This window comes from Nipponia nippon, unplaced genomic scaffold (assembly GCF_047370975.1).
Source record: "Nipponia nippon isolate SJK-2023a ecotype South Korea unplaced genomic scaffold, ASM4737097v1 scaffold_17, whole genome shotgun sequence".
Taxonomy (NCBI): domain Eukaryota; kingdom Metazoa; phylum Chordata; class Aves; order Pelecaniformes; family Threskiornithidae; genus Nipponia; species Nipponia nippon.
Window position 1 is genome coordinate 2,604,181 of NW_028262333.1, and position 17,432 is coordinate 2,621,612.

A 17,432-nucleotide genomic window follows, 5' to 3' on the forward strand; every position below is an offset into this window, starting at 1 on the left:
CAGGCCAGCTCTGGGTGATGCTGGGAGCCATTTGGCTTCCCGCAGCCAGCTCCTGCCCCCGGCAGAACCTTCCAGTAGATTAGCAAGACAATTTTCCTTACAATTGCTCATCATGGTAAGAGCTGCAATTATTAATGACCGTTCCAGCTGCCAGAGTGGAGCGGGAGGAGCAGCTCTTCCCCACACCCGCTGCCCCCGAGCCCGTTCCAGCTGGAGGTGCCGGCACAGCCTCGAACCCGTCCTTCGGGACGGCAGCTGCATCACACGAGCAAATGCTTGGCTGCTCTACGCCAGAGCGCGCCCGGAGCCGGGGCACGTGGCCCACACGTGCCCCGTGACTTCTCGTCCCCTGCACAGGACTCGGGGCCCGGGCACAGCGGGGACGGGGGGGACACCGCTGGGGACCCCACTGCAGGGTGGGACAGCTGCCCCCTTTCCCTTTGCTGGAGCTTTGCCCCCCGGATTAATTACCGCCTCCGTTAGCGGTCCTGCCTGCTACGCAGAGGGATGACATGAGGGGTCCAGTCCGGGCTGACACAGGCGGAGGAGGAGAAATCCGAGGCAAAGATTTCCCCCGGAAAGCTGGAGGGAGCTGAGTCAGGCCCCGGCGGGGAGCGGGGCGAGGGCTGAGTGTGACCTTCCCAGCCAGCCACACCTCGCTCGGCAAAACCGCAGGCCCCAAGACAGCCGGCACTTGCAGAGAAGTGTTTATTAAAGGCACTAAAAGCACCGTGGCTACATCAGCGGCAGCCCGACCGGAGAGTGTGGGTTTGGGAAGAGGCATTTACAGGCCTGGGACAGCGGTGGCAGGCACTCTTTGGTAGGAAGCCGTTCCCAAGCCTTGCGGGAGCCCGCCGGCCGGCCGGCCATCAGCACACTGCCAGCCCGCGGCTGGGGCAGGTTTGGCACGCTGCCCTGCTTCCCGGCACGGCCGGGCTGGGGGGTGCTGCCGCACGCCAGCCCCAGGAGAGCAGCTGGGTGGGGGGACACAAGGGACAGACCCCCCCCCGGCACGCAGCTGGGGTAGGAAGCCACCGCCGCAGTTGTAGGGTGGCCGGGGGGTTGCCGCAGGCAGGAGTGGGGCCCGGTCTCCAGCCCCATGCATTAAGCACGCAGCGGGGAAGGTGGGGGAGAGCTTGGCAGGGGGCTGGTCCTCACCCCCTCAGGGATGTGCTAGGAGCATCCCTGCCCCGGCGCTGAGCTGCCAGGCAGCCGGGCCCCAGCTGAGCGAGGGAGCAGCCCTGCCGTGCTGGACCCTCCCCGACTCCAGCCTCAGCACGGCCGTGGCCGCCACGCTGCATGGCTCGGGGACAGGAGACCCATGCAGCATCCCCTTCCCGGGGCTCCTAGGGCCAGCCAGGGGGCACAGAAGAAGCCATCCAGCTATAAGGGGCTCCGGGCCCAGCACCAAGCTGAGCAAGGAGCTGCTAGGAAAGAGGTAGGAGCAAGGGGAAGGGGTGAGGGCCCAGCCTGGCTCCCTGGGGGCAGCAGGGGAGGGGAGAGGAGCATGCAGGGCCAGGGGCACGCGTGGGCACAGCCGAACTCCCACCCCTCACACATGGGAGAAAGCGTGGCTCTTGCAGAGCGGCTTGTCCTTCTTGGAGTAGAATGTCTTCCCTTCCAGGTTGGTCTGGCAGATCTGGGGAGGAGAGCGCAGGCGATCAGGTCAGGGGCGCTGAGCCAGCCCCCGGGTCCCCCCCGCCACGACCCAGGGCTCAGCACCAGCATCGCACAGATGCCAGGGAGCAGCAAGCTCAGAGCAGGGGCCCGAGCCGCCAGCGCAGAGCCAAGAGGGGAAAACCTGGTGGCAGCAGGGGCCCCATGCTGCTGGCGTACCCCACGCAGGGCATGACTGCCGGGGAGAGCCAGGGCCCCCGCCAGTGGCCGGGGAGGGAGGCACGTGGCTCACCGCACAGACGAAGCAAGTGTCGTGCCAGCTGAATCCCAACGCCTCCAGGAACCGGTCCCCAGCGTCGATCTTGAAGTCGCAGCCACGGCACTTGGTGCCAAACATCTTCTCGTAGTCTGGGAGGAGAGGCAAGAGCCCAGGTCAGTGTTCCCCGGCACTGCATCCCCTCATCCCGGGAGAGCAGGGCTGCAGCACAGCCGGGGTGTGTGCTATCCCCCTGGGACAACTCGCTGCCAGCCCCAGGGGGACGATGCCCGAGACACCCGGGCGAGACGCCTGTGCCGTGCAGGGTGGCCCTGGCCACCACCGGGCCGCAGGGAGGAGGCAAACCTCATCTCCCAGGATGCAGCACTCGCCTTTGATGTACATCCTCCGTCATCACCATGGCAACACGGGGAGCGATGGGATGGCGCTACCCAGCAGCCGGGGAGGACCGGGATGGAGGGCTCAGGGCTGCGGGAGGGGGGTCCCTGCCCTCCCCGTGGCCTGGGGAGAGCCCCGCAGCACAGGGCAGCTCACCCCCCACCCCCGTGGGCCGGTGCTGAGCCCCGACAGTGCCCGGTGCCCCAGGGCCGCGCGGGGTGGCACGTGGGGTCCCCAGGTCCTACCTCTCTCGCAGTAGGGCTGTCCCTCCTCCATGTAGAAGGCACGGTTGCGGATGGGAGTTTTGCAGGCAGCGCAGGTGAAGCACTGCACGTGCCAGGTCATCTTCAGCGCATGCATGACCTCCTGGAGGGGAACCGCTGTCAGCCGCGGGCTGGACCCCCCTGCGCCGCGGGGGACCCCCTCCCAGGGCAGAAAGGGACGGGGGATCCCTGGGGAGGGGATCGGGATGGGAAGGGACAGAGCTGGGGACCCGTAGGTGAGGGGGGAGCAGGGACAGGAGGCGTGGGGCAGGCTGAGGGACACTCACCCCGGTGATCTTCTTCTTGCACTTGGCACAGCTGGGCGCGTAGCGCGTGTCGTAGCACTTGGGGCAGAAGATGGAGCCTTTCTCCTCAAAAAAGCCGCCCTCATCCAGCACCTTCCTGCACTGGCAGCAGGTGAACTCCTCGGGGTGGTAATAATGTCCCAGCGCCACCAGGTAGCGTCCCCTGCAGCAGGACAGAGCCACGTCAGCCACGCCGGGGCCCAGGACGCTGGCGTGGCGGCGGTGGTGGCCAGGGCTCACCTGATGACCTTGTTGCACTTGTAGCAGAGGGGCGTGCGGCCGGGCCCCTCGGGGGCTTGCTGCGCCGCCTGCACGATGGAGCTGCGGTTCTGCATGGGGGTCGGCGTGGCTGGCTGGCTGTGCTTGCTCACCACCGTGCTCGTCTTGTCCGGGGCGTAGCGCTCAGCGAAGGAGGGGTCCACGGCCCAGGGCGGGCGGCTGGCAGGGCCGGGGGTGGCGGCAGGGGTCCTGGGGGCTGCACGCACACGCAAGTCTCCAGGACGGTGCTCCTGATCCCTCAGCAGCCCCCTCCCAGCGCCCGGGGCTGGGCCAGCAGCATCCCCGGGCAACCCCACCTCTCTCCCCCAAGCCCAGAGGAAATGTTTTGCTCACCCAGTCCCGGCTCCGTCTTCATCGCTGCTCCCGGGGACGGGTCCGGCACAGAGACCTGGCTACAGAACCGGCAGTTAATCCAGCCTGTCCCACTCGCCCCCTCTGCCTGGCGGGCCTGTGTGTGCAGGCAGGGCCCCCCACCCCAACAAGCAGGCAGGAGCCGGCCAAGCCCCCGTGCCCAGCTGGTAGCTGTTTTGGTACCAAGCTAAGTGCCTTCATCACCCCTGGTCTCTGGCACCCATCGTGGTGGTCTGGGGAGCGGTGGGAGGCAGCGCAGGCCTGCTGGGGTCCCACACCCAGCTCTGGGAAGCTCCAGACTGACCAGGGACCCCGGGGACCACACACACCCCGGCTGCCCGCTCACACACGACGGTCGCCCCGAGCCTCGGAGGGGCTTGGACCTGACCCGACGCAGGGAGCCCCAGGGTCCAGCTCCAGCAGAGACCAGGCAGGCTGCCAGCACTGGGCTTGGGAGCAGGCAGGGAAACCAGGGCCAGAGAGGCACGGCCGCATCGAGAGAGGGGACAGGGCCAGAGGGAGAGCCGGCGGCTCTGTGCCTCTCCAGGGCAAAGACAAGGAGATGGCTACAAAACCAGAAGCATTTATTTGCGAGAGAGCACACCGGGCAGAGCTGGGACCCAACGGTCACGGAGCCAGGGGAGGAGGCGTCACGGACAGGCGAAGGCAAAAAAATGGGCACTGCGCACCAGCCCTGCCCAGCTGCACAGGGCGAGGAACGGCATCGCCCCAGCCCTGGCTCCCTTCCCTGCCACCACGCAGGGAGAAGTCGGCGACGCTCACCCAGCTCTGCCCGGCCGCCCCGCAGCCCCACGCCAGGCTGACGGGACATCGCCCCCCAGGTCCAGGCACGGCCCAAACATCACAACACCCCCAGCAAGGTGCTGCCAGTGCCACCAGCCGCCCCTGAGCCACTGTGTCCAGGACACCACGGCGCAGCTCGGCATCCCCAGCTCGGTGCCAGCAATGACCAGCGGGTCCTGCCTGGGACGTGCAGCCCCATAGCTCCTGCTGCCGCCCTGGCGCACGCTCCCCTTACCTGGGCTTTTTAACAAACACATCATCATGATCCTCCACTGAGCGCGGCAGGAGAGAAAGGAGGAGACAGAGTCAGTCTGCGGCAACCGAGGCCCAGGGAAAGGACGAAGGGAAGGGAAGGAAAGGGAAGGGAAAGGCAGGAAAACCGACCTCTCCTCCCGCCGCCCTCCTGCCCCAACGCACAGCCCTGCCCGGCCGCGGGGCAGAGCACGGCCCCACACCAGCGGCACCACCACGAGACCACGCACAGCCCCGGGCAGCTCCCGACAGCTCAGCCTCCCTGGAGGAGCCACACAGGGCCAAAACCAAAGCCCCAATTCCACGACACAGCCGCCGCCGGGCTCCAGCAGCCTAGGCAGAGTCGGGCACCCCCAGGCAGCACCGGGCCCTGCGGGAACTCACTGTCGTCTGTGCCCATCAGCTGGGCCAATTTGAGGAAGGAGCGGGACTGGGAGGTCCCGGTGCGAGGCTGCCAGTTCTCAGCGTCCTCAATCAGCCGCAGCTTCCCGGGGTCACACACGGGGGTGCCGGGGGGTTCCAGCGCCTGCGGGGGCTGCCTGCGAGGGACAGAGGGCAGGCGCTCAGCCGGCACCACCCGTGGACCCTGCTTCGGCACCACGGCACGGGGCAGCGCTCCCAAAGGTGCCCTCACGCACGCCGACCCCCTCGACAGATTTCAGCACTCACCGCTGCTCCCCCGTGTCCCAGACGGACCCACGGGCATCCCTGTGGCATCGGAAAAACGGCGGCACAACAGTCAACGGCTGACCCATGGCTCAGCCCGTCCCTCCCGCACGCACCCCCAGCCCCACGGAGGCACGAGCCCCACAAAGATGCCGGCAGCATTCACTCCAGACCAGCCCCGCAGCCGCCTCGCAGCCCCACGGGACATCGTGCCCCACGTCCAGGTGCTGCCCAGCACCTCCCAACACCCCCAGCAAGGTGTTGCCAGTGCCACCAGCTGCCCCTACCCACTGTGTCCAGGACACCTTGCTGCAGCTTGGCCTCCTCAGCTCCGTGCCAGCAGTGCCCAGCGGGTCCTGCCCAGCACACCCAGCATGGGGACACCCCGTTTGGGGACAGCCTGCCTGGCAGGCGGTGCCCGGGCAGGACCCTCCCGAGGTGACGGTCAGAGCAGTGGCTGAGCGCTGGCGGTGCCCGTCGCGGGACGAGCGCAGGGCGGGCCCTGCGGCTCCGCCAACAGCTCGGCTCTGGGGAGAGGGAGAGGACAGAGAGGGAACGGCAGGATGGAGGAGGAGGAGAGGAGAGAAAACCAGCAACAGCACAAAGAGCTTCCCGGGAGTCACTGCAAGCAGCGAGGGCGAACCAGCCGGTGGCACTCGCCCAGCTCTGCCCGGCCGCCCTGCAGCCCCTGCCAGACTGACGGGACATCGCCCCCCAGGTCCAGGCGCTGCCTAGCACCTCCCAGCACCCCTAAGCCCTGTTTTCCCACAGTCATCAGCCTCCTCCAGTCCCAGTATGCCCGGGTGCAGCTCAGCCTCCCCAGCTCAGTGCCAGCAGTGCCCAGAGGCCTGCCCGGGACATGCACTCCTGGATACAGCTCCTGCTGCCGCCCTGGCGCACGCTCCCCTTACCTGGGCTTTTTAACAAGCTCATCCTCACGATCCTCCACTGAGCGCGGCAGGAGAGAAAGGAGGAGACAGAGTCAGTCTGCGGCAACCGAGGCCCAGGGAAAGGACGAAGGGAAGGGAAGGAAAGGGAAGGGAAAGGCAGGAAAACCGACCTCTCCTCCCGCCGCCCTCCTGCCCCAACGCACAGCCCTGCCCGGCCGCGGGGCAGAGCGCGGCCCCACACCAGCGGCACCACCACGAGACCACGCACAGCCCCGGGCAGCTCCCGACAGCTCAGCCTCCCTGGAGGAGCCACACAGGGCCAAAACCAAAGCCCCAATTCCACGACACAGCCGCCGCCGGGCTCCAGCAGCCCAGGCAGAGTCGGGCACCCCCAGGCAGCACCGGGCCCTGCGGGAACTCACTGTCGTCTGTGCCCATCAGCTGGGCCAGTTTGAGGAAGGAGCGGGACTGGGAGGTCCCGGTGCGAGGCTGCCAGTTCTCAGCGTCCTCAATCAGCCGCAGCTTCCCGGGGTCACACACGGGGGTGCCGGGGGGTTCCAGCGCCTGCGGGGGCTGCCTGCGAGGGACAGAGGGCAGGCGCTCAGCCGGCACCACCCGTGGACCCTGCTTCGGCACCACGGCACGGGGCAGCGCTCCCAAAGGTGCCCTCACGCACGCCGACCCCCTCGACAGATTTCAGCACTCACCGCTGCTCCCCCGTGTCCCAGACGGACCCACGGGCATCCCTGTGGCATCGGAAAAACGGCGGCACAACAGTCAACGGCTGACCCATGGCTCAGCCCGTCCCTCCCGCACGCACCCCCAGCCCCACGGAGGCACGAGCCCCACAAAGATGCCGGCAGCATTCACTCCAGACCAGCCCCGCAGCCGCCTCGCAGCCCCACGGGACATCGTGCCCCACGTCCAGGTGCTGCCCAGCACCTCCCAACACCCCCAGCAAGGTGTTGCCAGTGCCACCAGCTGCCCCTACCCACTGTGTCCAGGACACCTTGCTGCAGCTTGGCCTCCTCAGCTCCGTGCCAGCAGTGCCCAGCGGGTCCTGCCCAGCACACCCAGCATGGGGACACCCCGTTTGGGGACAGCCTGCCTGGCAGGCGGTGCCCGGGCAGGACCCTCCCGAGGTGACGGTCAGAGCAGTGGCTGAGCGCTGGCGGTGCCCGTCGCGGGACGAGCGCAGGGCGGGCCCTGCGGCTCCGCCAACAGCTCGGCTCTGGGGAGAGGGAGAGGACAGAGAGGGAACGGCAGGATGGAGGAGGAGGAGAGGAGAGAAAACCAGCAACAGCACAAAGAGCTTCCCGGGAGTCACTGCAAGCAGCGAGGGCGAACCAGCCGGTGGCACTCGCCCAGCTCTGCCCGGCCGCCCTGCAGCCCCTGCCAGACTGACGGGACATCGCCCCCCAGGTCCAGGCGCTGCCTAGCACCTCCCAGCACCCCTAAGCCCTGTTTTCCCACAGTCATCAGCCTCCTCCAGTCCCAGTATGCCCGGGTGCAGCTCAGCCTCCCCAGCTCAGTGCCAGCAGTGCCCAGAGGCCTGCCCGGGACATGCACTCCTGGATACAGCTCCTGCTGCCGCCCTGGCGCACGCTCCCCTTACCTGGGCTTTTTAACAAGCTCATCCTCACGATCCTCCACTGAGCGCGGCAGGAGAGAAAGGAGGAGACAGAGTCAGTCTGCGGCAACCGAGGCCCAGGGAAAGGACGAAGGGAAGGGAAGGAAAGGGAAGGGAAAGGCAGGAAAACCGACCTCTCCTCCCGCCGCCCTCCTGCCCCAACGCACAGCCCTGCCCGGCCGCGGGGCAGAGCACGGCCCCACACCAGCGGCACCACCACGAGACCACGCACAGCCCCGGGCAGCTCCCGACAGCTCAGCCTCCCTGGAGGAGCCACACAGGGCCAAAACCAAAGCCCCAATTCCACGACACAGCCGCCGCCGGGCTCCAGCAGCCCAGGCAGAGTCGGGCACCCCCAGGCAGCACCGGGCCCTGCGGGAACTCACTGTCGTCTGTGCCCATCAGCTGGGCCAATTTGAGGAAGGAGCGGGACTGGGAGGTCCCGGTGCGAGGCTGCCAGTTCTCAGCGTCCTCAATCAGCCGCAGCTTCCCGGGGTCACACACGGGGGTGCCGGGGGGTTCCAGCGCCTGCGGGGGCTGCCTGCGAGGGACAGAGGGCAGGCGCTCAGCCAGCACCACCCGTGGACCCTGCTTCGGCACCACGGCACGGGGCAGCGCTCCCAAAGGTGCCCTCACGCACGCCGACCCCCTCGACAGATTTCAGCACTCACCGCTGCTCCCCCGTGTCCCAGACGGACCCACGGGCATCCCTGTGGCATCGGAAAAACGGCGGCACAACAGTCAACGGCTGACCCATGGCTCAGCCCGTCCCTCCCGCACGCACCCCCAGCCCCACGGAAAAGCCAGCGACACTCACCCAGCTCTGCCCGGCCACCCCACAGCCCCACGCCAGGCTGATGGGACATCGTGCCCCACGTCCAGGTGCTGCCCAGCACCTCCCAACACCCCCAGCAAGGTGTTGCCAGTGCCACCAGCCTCCTCCAGTTCCCATTCGCTCAAGAAGCAATGGTGCAGCTTGTCCTCCTGAGCTCCGTGCCAGCAGTGCCCAGCGGGTCCTGCCCAGCACACCCAGCATGGGGACACCCCGTTTGGGGACAGCCTGCCTGGCAGGCGGTGCCTGGGCAGGACCCTCCCGAGGTGACGGTCAGAGCAGTGGCTGAGCGCTGGCGGTGCCCGTCGCGGGATGAGCGCAGGGCGGGCGTTGCGGCTCCGCCAACAGCTCGGCTCTGGGGAGAGGGAGAGGACAGACAGAGAATGGGAGGATGGAGGAGGAGGATGAGGAGGAGGAGGAGAGAAAAATATCAACAGGGCAAGGAGCTTCCCGGCAGTCACCCCAAGCAGCAAGCGCAAACCAGCCAGGTGGGCTGAGCCCTGGCCGGGCACCCCCGTGGCTCCTGCTGCCACCCTGGCGCACGCTCCCCTTACCTGGGCTTTTTAACAAGCTCATCCTCACGATCCTCCACTGAGCGCGGCAGGAGAGAAAGGAGGAGACAGAGTCAGTCTGCGGCAACCGAGGCCCAGGGAAAGAAGGAAGGGAAAGGCAGGAAAACAGATCTCTCCTCCCGCCGCCCTCCGGCCGTGGGGCAGAGCACAGCCCCACCACAAGCCCAGGCACAGCCCCGGACAGCCTCCACCGGCTCACGCCCCAGAGGGGCCACACGGGGCCAAAAACCAACACTCCGGTGCCACGATGCACCACGGCCTTTATCTGGCTCCAGTTGCCCTGGCAAATCTAGGTACCCCCAGGGAGCCAGGCAGCGTCGGGCTCTGCAGGAACTTACTGCCGTCTGTGCCTGTCAGCCTGGCCAGTTTGTGGAAGGAGCGGGACTGGGAGGTCCCGGTGCGGGGCTGCCAGTCCTCAGCGTCCTCTATCAGCCGCAACTTCACAGGGTCGCACACTGGGGTGCTGGGGGACTCCAGCGGCTGCAGGGGCTGCCTGCGAGTGACAGAGTCGTCTGTCAAATCTGACAGATCCCCACGGCATCACCTCCCTGGGGCTGCCCCACACCTCCCCAGCACAGAACCGTGGCACACCAGCACCTGAGACGCCGCACGTTGCCTTACTCCCCACACCCCCTACTCCTTCTCCGCGTAGGAAGGGCCCAGTAAGGACTGACTCAGGACTGACTGCCATCCCTGGCAGTCTGAGACTGGCCCCAAGGGCCAGGAGGGGAAAGGACAGGGTAAGAATAAGCCAAGGTAAAAAAAATCACCATCAGGAGAGCTGCACGAGAGCCCAGTGAACACCTACAGTGCCCACGGCAGTGCCGCCCGCCTGCCTGGCCCTGGGCAGGGTGCCAGCACAGCCCAGCAGCCCTCGCCCAGCCGATCCGCGTCTCGGGGAGGAGGGAAGGGACCACACGCGAGGACACTCCAGGGCCCCAGCAGCCGGCAGAGAAGGGCAGCGCTCACCCTTTGGGCTAGGGACAGCTTGCTGCCAGGAGTGACCCACCCACACGGGCAGGGCAGCACGTGCTGCCTGTCCCCGGCTGGCCCTGCCCCGGAGAACGGGGCACTAGGAGGGAAGTGGCATGCGGGGAGGATAGAGAGAGCAGGCAAAAGGCTTACTGACTTGTCAAGGTTCAGCACCTGTAGGGGAGAGGGAAAGAGAAAGGGAGGAGAGAGAGAAAGAAAAAGGAAGGTGAAATTAGACCCGCAGCACCCAAGAAGTTTCCAGAGCTCATCTATGGCCTGCACCAGTCCCCCTACCCCTGAGAACAATGCCCAGCTCGCCCAGGGCTGGGAGCACACTGGGACGCAGGGGCAGACACCAACGGACCAGACCGTGCCTCCCTCAGCCCCCCCCAAAACAGCCCTGGGTGCCCAGGGCAGCCAGGGCCACATCCCCCCCCTCCACTGCCCCGTGTCAGGACGCCACGGCAGCTCTCGGCAGGAGGGGCAGGGACCGGCACTGCCGGACACGCCGCAGCCGGGTGGGCAGCCTGCAGAGGCGGGAGCTTCTTCCCTGCGAGCGGGGTGAGGACGGTGCTGCGCAGGGCTTCGCTTTGCCCAGCCCGTCCCGGCAGCCTGGCAGAACACCGCCGAGCAGGCACCAGCTGGTGGCCACAACGCAGCCACCGCTTCCCCACCGCCGCAGACGCCAGCGAGCGTCCTGCTGCAACCGCCGTGCTGTGCCCCACAGGACTCCCCACAGGCTGACGCATCCCCGAGCGAGAGACCGGCACGTGCGTGGCTGCGTCCCCCCACGTGCGACAGTCCTGTTGTGCCACCTCAGCACCAGCCATCGGGGGACCCCGGCGCGGGCACTGTCGCCCGCTCCCACCCACGGGTGCCTGGCATGCAAGGCGCAGCAGGGCCGGGCAGCGGGCTCCCCCCGATCCTCGGGGAGCAGGATGGACAGCAACATACCCATTGTGCTGGGGGGTGCAGGCGGGCGCCAGGGGCGCGTACGTCACGGGTTTCGTCACCAGCCCGGGCCGCGGGTTCGGAGGTGAGCCAGCCCCGAAGGGCCGAGCTGTTTTGTTGAGGGCGGTGCTGGGAGCGAAGTTATATTTCAGGGGTTCAGAGCAGGGGAGTGAGTCCTGAGCGAGACAAAACACACAGACACGGGCTCACACGTCAAGCAGCATGCAAGGGGCAGCCCCGGGCCAGGCAGCGCAGCAGGCAACCAGGTAGGAAAGCTGGACAGCACGTGCACCTCAGAGATACCGGGCTCTGCCAGGCTGGCACCTCTCTCCGCAGGGCACCCAGCCCAGCGATGGCAGGTCACAAGCCCGGCCCGAGGGTCGTTGGAGGATTAGTAAGTGCCCCAGACGCTCGCTGCTGCCCGCGGCGGGGTGGTGCATGCACACACACCGATCGCCACCGTCCTGCAGCATGAAGCTGAATGCATGCAGGTGGCTTCCATCCAGGAGCCACCCGTCACCAGCCCCAGCCCTACCTCCCCATGCCAGGGCACTCCCCAGCAGTAGCAAACATGGGGCCCCGAGGCCATGCTGCGGCTGCCCGGCCTCCTCCCCTGCACCCCTGCCCACACCCGGCACCGGCGGGGGCACAGGCAGGCAGCAGCCAGGGCCCGGACGCCTGCTGGGCAGACCCTGCTCCCTCCGATCCCCTACGGTGCCGGGGGTCAGAGCTGCTCCTCCAGCAAGGAGTTTTCCAGCCCTCCAAACACACCCCAGCCCCCAAAGCCTGCGGGCCCCAGGAGCAAAGTCTCTTTGTCCATCTCCGCTCAGAGATTCCCCTGCCCTGAGATGAGGCTGAGCTGCCGCTGCAGCGTTGGGAGCGACACGTACCTTCTGCGGCTTCCCCAGGTGGTTCTGGGCTCTGCAAGAGAGGAGAGAGCCGGGCAGGTGCTGGAATCGACCTAGCCACCGCCGGGATGCTGGTACCCCAGGGATGCAGCACCTGCCCCAGGGGAGCCACGGCCAGCTGGCGATGCCCCATGGCTCGCAGGTGAGGGCCAGCAGCCAGGCTAAGCCTCATCCAGCCAAGTAGAGCCCTCGGACCCATCCAGGGGCTGCCAGGCTCCGAGCAAGGAGCAGCAATGCCAGGAGATGGCACTGGGCAGAGGGCCCTGGCTCTGCTCCGGCCACACCAGGACCCCAGGTTTGCGGGACCCACAAATCCTACCTGCTCAGGGTGAGGCAGAGCCTGTCCCCGCAGGCGCGGATCCTGTTCTGGGCTTCGATGTGCGTCATGGAGCTGGTGCTCTCCCCGTCGATGTACAGCACCCAGTCGCCCACTCCCACGCCGGCCTGAGCCGCCTTCCCGCCCGGCGTCAGCTGCAGGACAGACAGAGTCAGGGAGAGCCGGGCCGGCCGAGAGGCAACGCGGGAGCGGAGGCAAGGCCCAGCCTGGCACAGGACACCACACAGACCTGGCCCAGGGGGTGGCAGGGACCCCCGGATCACCCCGTTTCCCAGCATATTAGCCCAGAGCAGCCTCTTCCCCGCCGCAGCAGCGGAGGGCTCAGCACCACCCCAGGGCGCTGCCCAGCCCCTGCCCTCTGGCATGGCTGGGGTCCGTGCCAGCACCCCAGGGTCCCGTCCCCGTGACGCCAAACGGCGGAGGCGGCGCTGGCTCAGCCTCGGCAGGAGGCCCGGCCGCCCCTCGGAGCCATCCCCGCAGTCCCGGGGCGGGAAGGGAGCGCAGTGAGTCAGGGCCCGTCAGGCAGCCCACGTCTGGCTGCGAACCACAGGCATTTCCAGCCCTTCGCCTGGGGGCGAGCAGGGGGAGAGGGGAGGCACCCCCGGGCGCTCCCCCCAGCCGCCCATGCTCCCGTCCCGTTCCCCTCCTGGTGCCGGCAGGCGCAGACGTTACCTCATCCCCGCAGAGGAGTGGGAGCCCCCCCGAGGCAGGGAGACACCCGCTCCCACCGACCCCACTCCCCCAGCCCTCGCCCCACCGGGGCAGCAGGGAGCACGGCCACGGGTTCCCCTGCCCGGCCACGGTACCGGGGACGTGCCTTGCCCCCGGCATGGCTCCACGGCTCTACGTCAGCCCTGTGCCGGGAAGCAGAGGCTGCCCTCCCCTCCCGCTGGGGATGCACAGCCACAGGCGAGCAGGGCCCTGAACGCCACATGCAGCTCCCAGGCACTGACAGACAGACAGACAAGACGTGGGCAGGCTGCAGCCATTCCTGCTCCTCCAGCATGGAAGAACTCGAGGCGCTTGGACCCGGACCAAGTATTTCCTCAAGTCCTGTTCGACATGAACATAAAAGGAGCGAGCCAGATTCCCAGCGCCGTCAGAGGGCTGAAAAATCCTTGCCGCCGAGCCCCGGCCCCTCCTTGCCCATGCGCAGGGCCCGGCTCGCCCCAGGGCCGCGCTCCCCTTCCCCGTGCCAGCACTGGCCCTCCACGTGAGGCCAAACCCAGCACCCCGGCTGGATGCAGCCCGGCTCCACCTGCATCCCGCTGCCATCCCCAGCGGGACATGGGTACCCCCTCCGGTGCCCCCACCCGCTCCTCCCACCCGGCACGGGAGGGTGCCCTAGGCGGCAAGTGGCGCCGTCCGGCTCCTGGCCACACTGCGGCAAGCCCCAGCTTGCTGTCCTGGAGGGCTGGGGAAGGTGCGGGGCGGCTGCGTGGGTTTGGAGGCAGGAGCGGGAGCTGGGAGAGGTTTTCACACAGCTGCCCAGGAAGGGGAGAGCGTGGCAGGCTGCGTCACGCAGCCGCACCCAGCTTGGCCAGCGCCGCCACGCTCGCCTTCCCGCTCCACGCCGGCATGCCAGGAAACCCCTTCGGCAGGTGCCAGCTCAGCTGGGAGCCGTGGCAGTGCCAGCCCTCCCGCTTCCCACCCAGCCCTGCCAACCAGGGCTTCCTTCCTCCCCTCTCCGCCCAGCCAGTCCTTTATTCCCCCTGCCTCCATCGCTGCACCCGGCGCGATGCCCACCAGCCGCCCCCGTCCACGGCTCGGGCACCCCGGACGGAGTCTCACCCAGCACAGAGGGGAGCGGGGTGCCTGCACAGGGGCCCAGGCAGCATCCCCCAGCGCCTGCAGCACCAAGGGTCTCTCCCCTTCCCCGGCTGGCAGATACCGGGATATCCCACGCAGCATCCAGCTCCCCAGACGCCAGCCCTTATCCTGCGGCTCCACCGCAAGCAGCTCAGGACCGCGGTCTCACAGCCCGCCTCGCCAAGGTGCCAGGACCCTGGTAGAGAGCCCTGTGCCACGAGAAGCATGGGCGCAGAGGACCAGGGGGGCACCTCTTTTGTGCGACCACCGAGCTGAAGCAGCCTCGCAGCTCACCCAGTAACGTCACAGCAATGGATGCAGCCAAGAGCCAAAGCACAGCCCAGCGCTGCTTCCCCCCTGCGCTCCCCGGCTCCACAGAGCAGGACCCCACCACAGCCCTCAAATCCGGGGCAGGACCCCTCCTTCCAGCCCACCCTGCCGCCAGCACCCTCGCTCAAGGCCAAGGACGGCAGCGTGCTCCAGGCAGGAGCTTTAGGGCTGGGGATGCCCCCGGGGTGCAGAGCTGCGTGGGGTCGCCCCTTCCCATCACACAGGGCCCACCGCCCCGCAGCCCAGCCTCACCACAGAGCCCCCCCAAAGCTGGCTCCATCCCCTGGGAACATCCTCGCTGCTCCTGCCTGCCCTGCCCAGGACGACAGCGTCGAGGGCAGCGCTGGCCTGCGCGCACAGCGGGGCTGTTGCTTCACGAGGCCCCTGCCCCGGGCCCTGGGAGGCTCCTCCATCCGACCAGACCCTTTGTTAAGCGCTGGCTCGCAGCCAAGAGAAACATTTTTTAGAGAATAAACTGGCTGAAGCCGTCTCTGCCTGCTCGGCAGCGATCAGCAGGCCCTGGGGCAGCAGCGCTGGTGACTCCAGCCTCAGAGAGTGCCCCTGGGGTCCGTGCTCTGCGCTGGGGTGCTGCGGAGATCCCTGCCCTCTGGGACAGGCGCACGGTGCCGGGCTCGTGCCGGGGGCAGGCCCCCACGCAGCGCCACAAGCAAAGCTGTCCTTCAAGAAGCGGCCTCCGTGCCAGCTGCCCGAGCGAGCGTCAGCGGCACGGGCGATGCAGTCACATTCCAAGGCTTATAAGGCAATTGCATGGCCGGAGCTGCGGCCAGCACCCACCCAGGGGACTTGGCCACCCAGGGACGGGGACCTGCACGCACCCAGGGGCCGGACCTGGCCTGGGCGAGCATCACATAGGGAGCAGCTCGCACCTCAGCCACGAGCAGCCGGCAGCACGACGGCTCTTGCTCTCGCTGAAGGAACGGGCTGGTTTTGTGGGGGGAGGCATGTCTCAGTGCAGGCAGCAGTACAGGCGGCAGCAGAGGCTTCTCCCCCTCCCTGCCGATTCCAGGGCCAGCTCAGGTGTGGAGCCGTGCAGTGGGAGGGAGGGCAGAAGGGCACCAGCTGGGTCCTGGGATGCTGATCCCGATGTGGCGGTGCAGAGCGGGAAGCCGGCCCCGCGGCTTGGAGACTGTGAGAGCAGCTCCCCTCCCCCTGCGGTGGGCACGCTCCGGAAGGGGCCCCCCCTGCCCCCCGCAGCAGCCAGGATGACTCCGCAGAGGCTGCACAGCGTTGCCCATCTGCGGTCCTCTGCCCGGAACACCCCCGTGCCGGACCGCAGCTGATAAGGCTCCGAGGAAGCTATGCAGAGCCAGGCAGGACGCGGCGCTCCCGGGGCCCTGGCTCATCCGCATCCCCCATACGGCTCTGCCTCGGCTGCCTGGACGCAGCCGCCACGGCTCCCACCCGCAGAGGCAGGGGAAGGGTGGGTGTCACCGGTCTCAGCTTCTCTTACCCTGGAGATGGAGAGCGGCATGCTGAAATCCTTCCCTCCCTGCAGCCTGAAGCCCCAGGGCGCCGGCCCATTCAGCATCACCTTGTAGGACTCCATGTCGCCCATCTCTGCAAGGGAAGAGGGTGCGATCCTGGCATTAGGGTACGCGGGAACAGCGCAGGGGGAGCGGGAGAGGAGGGGGCCCGGCGCCTGGCAGGACGGGGCAGGAGGAGACAGGTCACGTTTCCAGCAGTAACTCCACCCTGACCATCCTATACTGCGGTTAGAGACGCACCCCAAATCTATCAGCATCTCCTCCGGCAGCGTCGGCGCCGAGGGGCCCAGGCTATAGCCCCGCCGCCAGCTCCTGCGGGCTCCGCTCTCCCTCTCCCAAACCCGGGACGTGCTCTCCCTTGCAGCACCCCAGAAATTCACGCCGCTGAAAGCCGTTTCGGACGGCGGCGGCAGCGGGTACAGAAGGACGGGAAGCAGAAGCGTGAATTCACAGCAGGAGCTGCGCGACGCCGGCCCAGGCGCCTGGCAGAGCAGCCGGGCTGGCGCTCCGGCAGCCGGCCGAGCAGATGCCGCCTGGGAGCGAGCCCATCTCCGCGCACAAGAGCCGGGGCTTCGGCGGGGAGGGAACCCCGGCGCTCCCCTGCCCGCCCGGGCTGCGCTGACAGCCGTCAGCCGGCCGAGGCTCCGGGCGGACGGGCCCCCCCCCCCTCGCCTGGAGGGAGCCACCGGGCCCTCCCCAAGCCCCCCAGACCCTCCCCAAGCCCCCCGGGCTCTCCCCAAGCCCCCCGGGCCCTCCCTGCTGCCGCTGCCGGGGGGGGGACAGGGCCGGCTGCGGGGCCCGGGGCCCTTCCCCACCCCTCGCAGGCTCCCGGCTGGGAGGCGGCGGGGCCGGGGGCCAGCGTGCCCCCGCTCTCCCCGGCCCGGTGCCGGCTATATAAGGCGTGTAAGACGACACCGGCCCGCTCCCCGCTCGGGAAGGGCCGGGGGAAGGCTGCGTGTCAGGCATTCCCGGCGCCCGGCGGCCGCGCAAACCCCAGCGAGGCGCCGGGAGCCGGGGAGGGCAGGGCAGCCCGCCCGCCCCCCGCGGGGCTGGGGTTCCCCCCCCCCCCCCCGGTGCAGAGCCCTCCTGCTCCCTCAGGAGCAGGCCCCGGGCCGCCTGCCCCACGGGAAAACCCCCGGGACCCCCTTCCCCATCCCGCCCCACGCCGCCTCCCCTCCCCGGGCTCGGCGACCCCGGCCCTGCCCGCCCCCGACCAACCGCCTCCCCGCAGACCCAGACCCCAGCTCTACCCACCCCGCCTCCAGTAGAGGACGGAGACCCCGGCGCTCCCGCTCTCACTCACCCGCAGCCGGCCGGGCCCCCGGCGGAGCGGGGCCGAGCGGGCGGCGCCGCAGCGGGGAGCGGAGCAGAGCGGAACGGGCGGCCTCGGGACTCGAACTCGGGCACCGCCCCCGCCCGGCCCCGCCTTATATAAGCTCGAGAGAGGGGGGCGGAGCCGGCGGACGACTCAGCCAATCACCGCGTGCGCCTCGCCGCCGGGGCG

The 17,432-nt window shown here is 68.7% G+C and overlaps 1 protein-coding gene across 5 annotated transcripts; it reads right to left on the minus strand.

The window, feature by feature from the left end:
• Nucleotides 1-694: 694 nt before the first annotated feature.
• On the minus strand, nt 695-17,386 carry PDLIM7 (PDZ and LIM domain 7). 5 transcript variants are annotated; one of them, XM_087754208.1, is made up of 22 exons: nt 17,232-17,386; nt 15,895-16,001; nt 12,267-12,418; nt 11,930-11,960; nt 10,246-10,262; nt 9,455-9,609; nt 9,099-9,135; nt 8,384-8,422; nt 8,099-8,253; nt 7,698-7,734; nt 6,790-6,828; nt 6,505-6,659; nt 6,104-6,140; nt 5,196-5,234; nt 4,911-5,065; nt 4,510-4,546; nt 3,453-3,511; nt 3,081-3,315; nt 2,823-3,003; nt 2,518-2,638; nt 1,910-2,025; nt 695-1,639 (listed from the first exon to the last, which is right to left on the minus strand). In XM_087754208.1, exons 2-22 carry the CDS (start codon nt 15,997-15,999, stop codon nt 1,553-1,555), a joined length of 1,989 nt encoding a protein of 662 aa, XP_087610334.1. In that variant the 5' UTR covers nt 16,000-16,001; nt 17,232-17,386; the 3' UTR covers nt 695-1,552. The 5 variants fall into 5 exon arrangements, with proteins under 5 accessions (XP_087610334.1, XP_087610336.1, XP_087610337.1 ...); XM_087754210.1 differs by lacking the exon at nt 15,895-16,001 and having other exon boundaries at nt 17,183-17,324; XM_087754211.1 differs by lacking the exons at nt 4,510-4,546; nt 4,911-5,065; nt 5,196-5,234 and having other exon boundaries at nt 17,232-17,385.
• Nucleotides 17,387-17,432: the final 46 nt, after the last annotated feature.

Coding starts and splice junctions, on each gene's coding strand:
- PDLIM7 (XM_087754208.1), bottom strand. CDS start 15,999: ATGGGCGACATGGAGTCCTACAAGGTGATGCTGAATGGGCCGGCGCCC. Junction 3,512..4,509: donor GTGTTTGTTAAAAAGCCCAG/GTAAGGGGAGCG, acceptor CCGGTTCTGTAG/CCAGGTCTCTGTGCCGGACC. Junction 1,640..1,909: donor ACACTTGCTTCGTCTGTGCG/GTGAGCCACGTG, acceptor TCTCCTCCCCAG/ATCTGCCAGACCAACCTGGA.